General features: G+C 54.6%; 2 protein-coding genes across 2 annotated transcripts in view; one reads left to right on the forward strand and one right to left on the reverse strand.

Moving 5' to 3' along the window:
• DHPS (deoxyhypusine synthase) overlaps positions 1-3,336 on the forward strand; it is a 6,572-nt gene extending 3,236 nt beyond the window's left edge. Inside the window, exons 6-9 of the mRNA XM_017888433.1 lie at positions 1,675-1,780; positions 1,860-1,963; positions 2,914-3,039; positions 3,122-3,336. Coding sequence (XP_017743922.1) covers positions 1,675-1,780; positions 1,860-1,963; positions 2,914-3,039; positions 3,122-3,217 — 432 coding nt within the window. The 3' untranslated portion in view covers positions 3,218-3,336. The remainder of the gene's footprint in view (positions 1-1,674; positions 1,781-1,859; positions 1,964-2,913; positions 3,040-3,121) is intronic.
• Positions 3,223-7,400, reverse strand: part of WDR83 (WD repeat domain 83) — a 7,007-nt gene continuing 2,829 nt past the window's right edge. Inside the window, exons 6-9 of the mRNA XM_017888434.1 lie at positions 6,144-6,211; positions 5,942-6,050; positions 5,743-5,857; positions 3,223-3,531 (exon numbers count right to left, since the gene is read on the reverse strand). Of these exons, the coding sequence (XP_017743923.1) occupies positions 3,382-3,531; positions 5,743-5,857; positions 5,942-6,050; positions 6,144-6,211 (442 nt within the window). The 3' untranslated portion in view covers positions 3,223-3,381. The remainder of the gene's footprint in view (positions 3,532-5,742; positions 5,858-5,941; positions 6,051-6,143; positions 6,212-7,400) is intronic.

Consider the following 7,400-nt stretch of genomic DNA (forward strand, 5'->3'; position numbering starts at 1 on the left):
CTGGAGTGCAGTGGCGATCTCGGCTCACTGCAAGCTCCGCCTCCCTGGTTCATGCCATTCTCCTGCCTCAGCCTCCCAAGTAGCTGGGACTACAGGCGCCCACCGACACGCCCAGCTAATCTTTTGTATTTTCAGTAGAGACGGCGTTTCACTGTGTTAGCCAGGCTGGTCTTCATCTCCTGACCTCGTGATCCGCCCACCTCGGCCTCCCAAAGTGCTGGGATTAAAGGCGTGAGTCACTGTGCCCGGCCCTCTTTTTTTTTTTTTGAGACAGTCTTACTCTGTCACCCAAGCTGGAGTGCAATGGTGTGATTTCAGCTCACTGCAACCTCCGCCTCCCAGGTTCAAGTGATTCTCCCACCTCAGTCTACTGAGTAGCGGGGATTACATGCGCCCACCATCATGCCCAGCTAATTTTTGTATTTTTGTACAGATGGGGGGGTTCACCATGTTGGCCAGGCTGGTCTTGAACTCCTGACCTCAAGTGATCCGCCCTCCTTGGCCTCCCAAAGTGCTGGGATTACAGGTGTGAGCCACCACACCCAGCCTACCCACTCTTTCTTTTTTACAAGACAGGGTCTCACTCTGTTGCCCAGGCAGGAGTGCAGTGGCACAATAATGACTCACTGCTGTCTTGAGCTTCTGGGCTCAATCGATTCTCCTGCCTCAGCCTCTGGAGTAGCTGGGACTATAGGTGCTTGCCACCATGCCTGGCTAATTTTTTTTGTAGAGATGGGGACTCACCATGTTGCACAAGCTGGCTCTTTTTTTTTTTTTTTTTTTTTTTGAGACAGAGTTTCACTCTTGTTACCCAGGCTGGAGTTCAATGGTGCAATCTTGGCTCATAGCAACCTCTACTTCCTGGGTTCAGGCGATTCTCCTGCTTCAGCCTCCCAAGTTCCCAAGTAGCTGGGATTACAGGCATGTGCCACCACGCCTGGATAATTTTGTATTTTTTGTAGAGACAGGGTTTCTCCATGTTGGTCAGGCTGGTCTCGAGCTCCCAACCTCAGGCGATCCAACCGCCTCGGCCACCCAAAGTGCTGGGATTATAGGCGCAAGTCATCGCGCCCAGCCACAAGCTGGCTCTTTAAAAAAGAGATAGAGGGCCAGGCACAGTGGCTCATGCTTGTAATCCCAGTACTTTGGGAGGCCGAAGTGGATGGATCACCTGAAGTCAGGAGTTCAAGACCAGCCTGGCCAACATGGTGAAACCCCTTCTCTACTAAAAAAAAAAAAAAAAAAAAAAGCAAATTAGCTGGGCGTGGTGGCACATGCCTGTAATTCGAGCTACTCGGGAGGCTGAAGCAGGGGAATCCCTGGAACCCAGGAGGCAGAGGTTGCAGTAAGCCAAGATTGTGCTATTGCACTCCAGCCAGGGCAACGAGTGAAACTCCATCTCAGGAAAAAAAAAAAAAAAAAAAGAGAGAGAGAAAGAAACAGCTCAGCAAGCTAATAGGCCAGTTCTTTATGTGCCAGGCACTATCCTAAGTGTTTTCTGTGGGTTTTCTCATATAGGCCTCATCTGTGAGAGGTGTTACTGTTATGCTTATTTTATAATTGAGGAAACAGTCCTAGATAAATTAGGCACCCCGCCCACAGTCAGATAGTGATGCAGGTGGCATGGGGACAAGGCTCTGAGCTCCAGCCACTGTCCTGTCATGTTCTCTGCAGAACCACATCCCTGTGTTTAGTCCCGCACTTACAGACGGCTCGCTGGGTGACATGATCTTCTTCCATTCCTATAAGAACCCGGGCCTGGTCCTGGACATCGTTGAGGGTAAGGTGCTGGGGCCACAGAGGAGATGGGGAGGAGGGCCGGCTGAGTCCAAGGCCTGACTTCGACCCTCTTCCCCCAGACCTGAGGCTCATCAACACGCAGGCCATCTTTGCCAAGGGCACTGGGATGATCATTCTGGGCGGGGGCGTGGTCAAGCACCACATCGCCAATGCCAACCTCATGGTGAGTGGGGGTGCTGTGTGCTAGGCCTATGCCATGCGCTGGGGAGACAGCATGAACTAGACAAACCAGGATCCCTGCTCCCCTGGGACTGATGTTCTGGTAGGGGAGATAGCAAACAAGTGACACCCATGTCGGGGCAGTCATTGCTACGGAGAATACTAGATGATGGGATAAGAGAAAGGGGTTCTGTCCAACAAGGGGTTTTGGAAGGAGGCTTCTGGAAGTATGAGCTGGGAGCAGGGGTTTGGGGAGGCATCTCTCAGGAGCCATGTAGTTGTCTCCTGTGCCAGGAGTTGCAGCTGCTGTGGTAGGATTGAGCTTCTGGATTGCAAAGTTCCCAAGAGAGGGAACAGCCTGTGCAAAGGCTCTGGGGTGCCTGAAGTAATCCAGGAACAGCTGGGAACCTGGAGAGGGGAAAGTGGAGTGGTGAGGGCCAGGAGGTGATGCGGCGAGGTGCCACAGGCAGTCTGCTGGGTCCTGAGGGCTGAGGCGCAGCTTTGGTCTTTGCCCTGAGGGAGGTGGGAGAGGACTTGCCTCGGGTTCCCATGCTCCCCCTGGTGGCCATGTGGTGAACAAATGGTGGCAGGTGAGTGAGAACTCCAGTCTAGGACGGTGGTGACCATGCAGGGATCAGGATGGGCACCGTGGAGGCGGAAGGTGGTTGGATTTGGAGGGCTTCTGAGGATACAGTTGCTGGCAGCTCCTGCCTTGCTGATGGGGCAGGGTTGTTGACACCTGGCTGCTGGGTCTGGGGAAACATGGGCCGTTGTTGCCCAGCAGCTCTAGTGACCCCAGACATTGACAGGGGCCCTGTCTGGGAGCAAGGGTCTGCAAAGGGCTTCCTTCATCTGGGACACACCTCTCAGCCTGTTTGGCTATGGTGTCCTCCCTCTGTGTCTGTCTCCTGTGACTGGCTGACTGGGCCCGCCGTGCCCCTCCTCTCCCCACAGCGGAACGGGGCCGACTATGCTGTCTACATCAACACAGCCCAGGAGTTTGATGGCTCCGACTCAGGTGCCCGACCAGACGAGGCTGTCTCCTGGGGCAAGATCCGGGTGGATGCACAGCCTGTCAAGGTAAGGGCTGACTGGGTGGGGCACAGGGTCTTCGGGACCTTGGGCGTGGGTCCCATGGCTTACCCAGGTTCCCCCCACCCAGGTCTATGCCGACGCTTCCCTGGTCTTCCCCCTGCTCGTGGCTGAAACCTTTGCCCAGAAGATAGATGCCTTCATGCATGAGAAGAACGAGGACTGAGCAGCTGCTGTCCCAGGAAGGTCTTACCCCTCCTCTATTTATTAATTCACAGACCCAGCCCCTCCCCTACTTTTTGGTCAGCCACGTCTCTAGAATAAAATGGTCTCTGCAGTCCTTCCGCATCTGTGTCTCGGTCCTTGGTCCTGTTGGTGGGTCCCCTGGCTTCAGCCTGCTCCATCCTCTGCCTCATAGGCCTCTTCCCGCCAGCACTGGATGCTGCCCCCCAGGGCGGTCAGCAGGCAGGGCTCCGTGGGGTGGTAGGCCAGCGACTGCACCACGCCACGACCCACAGGCAGGGCCAGAGCCAGGACACCCTGTGGAGCGAGGGGTAGGGAGTGGTTATTTGTGGCTGGGCTGTCCCCTCGTTCCTGAGGTCCCTGGGCACCCCCCATCTCAGTCCTGCCTGAAGCTCTCAGTCACCTCTCGCCTGACCTTCAGCCACCTGCCTCTAATTGCCTCCTGGACACTGCAAAATGAACCTACCCCAGACTGAGCCCCTCAGTAGCTCTGTCCTACCAGGTGTTCAGGCGGCATGTCTTGGGAGCCTCTTTTATTGACTTTTCATCTTTTAAAATAACAGAAATGGGGTCTTACCATGTTGACCAGGCTGGTCTCGAACTCCTGGCCTCAAGTGATCCTCCTGCCTTGGCCTCCCAAAGTGCTGGGATTACAGGTGTGAGCCACCACGCCTGGCTTTGGGAGCCTTTTTCTTTTCTTTTTTTTTTGAGACAGAGTCTCGCTCTGTTGACAGGCTGGAGTGCAGTGGTGCGATCTTGGCTCACTGCAACCTCCAACTCCCTGGTTCAAGGGGTTCTCCTGCCTCAGCCTCCCGAGTAACTGGGATTACAGGCACACATAACCATGCCCAGCTAATTTTTGTATTTTTAGTGCAGACGGGGTTTCACCATGTTAGCCAGGATGATCTCTATCTCCTGACCTCGTGATCCACCCCCCTCGGCCTCCCAAAGTGCTGGGATTACAGGCGTGAGCCACTGCTCCTGGCCGGGAGTCTTTTTCTTGTACCACACATTCCTCCATCAGTCATTCCTCTTGGCTCTGCTTCTAGACCGTGTCCAGAGACCGCTGATATTCTGCCACTACCATGCTTGCAGCATGCCTTGCTCGCAGCTTGCGTGTTCCCTGCCACAAGCTGGGCTCCATCCTGTCCACTTGGCAGCGCCAATGATCCCCACTTCCCCTGGTCACAACCAATGCAAACAGTTCCTCCAGCAAGCCATGGTTCCTCTTTCCACCTTGAAAATGTCCCTTGATGTGCCTGCCCTCCAATGCAACTTCTGTTCTACTGGGCCCACAAGAAATAGGTGGAACATTTTTGTTATCTTAGTTCCTAAAGCAAGAGCTTGTCTGCCAAGTCTCCAGGGGCCTCCGGTTCCCTCCATCCTCTTCTGGGCCTTAGTTCCCCTGGCCAAGCCCAGTGCTGATGTCTCCTTGGCCGAGATTCCCCCAGTTCTGACCCCACTACACCAGGATGGTCTATTTCTGGCCTAACTCCCCGCCAGGCTGGGACATGTCAAGGACAGGGCTCAGGGCTTGAAAACATGCACAGGGATGCGCAGATGTCGCTCCAGTTTCTTGAATGACTACAGCGCTATCTCACCCAGGGTTAGACATGGCTGTCGGCTCCCCCTTGCCCAGGGGTCAGTGCCAGTTGCTCGGCCTGGCATCTGTGGCCCAGCCTGACCTGGATCTTGCCACATCTGCCTCCACCCTGAAGCCTTTGTTTCCTGACTGACGCATGCACTGGCCACACCTCTACACCATAACATATGCTGTTCCCTTTGCCTGGAATGCACTTCCTGCCTCACCTTCTCATCTAGCCCAAGCTGGGCGCGGTGGCTCAGGCCTGTAATCCCAGCACTTTGGGAGGCCGAGGCGGGTGGATCACTTGAGGTCAGGAGTTTGAGACCAGCCTGGCCAACATAGTGAAACCCTGTCTGTACTAAAATACAAAAATTAGCCAGGTGTGGTGGTGGGGGCCTGTAATCCCAGCTACTCGGGAGGCTGAGACATGAGAATCACCTGAACCCTGGGGGGCAGAGGTTGCAGTGAGCTGAGATGGCGCCACCACATTCCAGCCTGGGCAACAGCATGAGACTCCATCTCAAAAAAAGAAAAAAGGGCTAGGCGTGGTGGCTCAGGCCTGTAATCCCAGCACTTTGGGAGGCTAAAGTGGGCGGATCATGAGGTCAGGAGTTCAAGACCAGCCTGACCAACATGATGAAACCCTATCTCTACTAAAAATACAAAAATTAGCTGGGCATGGTGGCATGCACCTACAATCCCAACTACTCAGAAGGCTGAGGCAGACGAATCGCTTGAATTTGGGAGGCGGAGTTTATAGTGAGCCAAGATCGCGCCACTGCACTCTAGCCTGGGCGACAGAGCAAGACTTGTCTCAAAAAAGAAAAAAGAAGATCCTAGCCTTTAGGCCCTGGAGTGACTGAGGTAAGGACAGGGCTGAGACGGGGCAAGCTATGTATGAAGTAGGGCTGGGGGCACCTCACCTCCACCAGGTCCCAGAAGAACACCTTCCCGTCCTCAGAGCAGCTGACCACATGTGTGTCACGCTCGCTTAGGCAGCAGTCCAGCTTGTACTCCTGGTTCTTATGGCCCTTGTACCTAAGGGTGGACAGGATCGGGGGGCTTGGTCCTCTCCAGAGGTGGGAGAGGAGGGAAGGGATCCCCACCACCACAAGGACTCACTCGCCCAGCAGCTCCCCTGTGTCTTTGTCCAGGAGTCGCAATGTGGAGTCCAGACTGGACACCAGGGTGCACTGCCCATCCCGGCTGAAGCAGGTGCAGGTGATGGGGCCTTGGGGGAGGGACGGATAGGTGAGTGAGGCTGGGGTGCCCCTGGCTGGCCCCCCATCTTCCCTGCCTGTCCCACATCCCCGGCCACACTCACTGCCGACGTAGTCTGAGAAGAGCTGGCCCATCCTCAGGTCATAGCGTCTCATGCGGCCGTCCACGGAGCTGCAGGAGAGGGTAGATCCAGCGGAAGCCTTGACTAGGCTCCATGGCTCCAGGCAGCCCTGTGCCTTCCCAGACCGCTGGGCCTGCTCTTCCAGTGCACAGGAGTGGAATTCTGAAGCTCTGGCCTTGAGACTCAGGCCCTGGGCCAATCAGGTCCTACTCCATCGTTTCCAAGACCCACAACCCCTTTCCAAACCCTTGGAGTCCTTCCGATTCTCCCTTTTCTTTTTTTTCTTTTTCTTTTTTTTTTGAGAGAGTTTTGCTCTTGTTGCCCAGGCTGGAGTGCAATGGCCTGATCTTGGCTCACCGCAACCTCCGCCTCCTAGGTTCAAACGATTCTCCTGCCTCAGCCTCCTGAGTAGATGGGATTACAGGCATGCGCCACCATGCCCTGCTAATTTTGTATTTTCAGTAGAGACAGGGTTTCTCCATGTTGGTCAGGCTGGTGTAGAACTCCCGACCTCAGGTGATCCGCCCACCTTAGCCTCCCAAAGTGCTGGGATTACAGGCGTGAGCCACCCCACCTGGCCCAATTCCCCCTTCTCCTGTATTCTCCAGCTCCTCCTCCTCAGTACTCAGTCCCACCACTTTCCCCACTACCCAGCACCACCATCTAGACTGCTCTGGTCTCCCTGCACCCCCACAGCCACCAGAGGGAGCACTGTACTTTTCAAAGTACAGTTGATCCATGAACAACACGGTTTAAACTGAAAGTCCACTTATATGTGGATTTTCTTCTGCCTCTATCAGCCCTGAGACACCAAGACCAACCCCTCCTCTTCCTCCTCCTCCGCCTTCTCAATGTGAAGATCTTTATGATGATCTCTTCACTTCCACTTAATGAATAGAAAATATATTTTTTCGGCCGGGCGCGGTGGCTCACGCCTGTAATTCCAACACTTTGGGAGGCTGAGGCGGGCGGATCACAAGGTCAAGAGATGGAGACCCTCCTGGCCAACATGGTGAAACCCCGTCTCTACTAAAAATACAAAAATTAGCCATGTGTGGTGGCGTATGCCTGTAGTCCCAGCTACTCAGGAGGCTGAGGCAGGAGAATGGCGTGAACCCGGGAGTTGGAGGTTGCAGTGAGCCAAGATCACGTCGCTGCACTCCAGCCTGGCGACAGAGACTCTGTCTTTAAAAAAAAAAAAAAAAAAATTCTTCTCTATGATTTTTTTTTTTTTTTTTT

This window comes from Rhinopithecus bieti, unplaced genomic scaffold (genome assembly GCF_001698545.2).
Source record: "Rhinopithecus bieti isolate Rb0 unplaced genomic scaffold, ASM169854v2 scaffold_15296, whole genome shotgun sequence".
Lineage (NCBI taxonomy): Eukaryota > Metazoa > Chordata > Mammalia > Primates > Cercopithecidae > Rhinopithecus > Rhinopithecus bieti.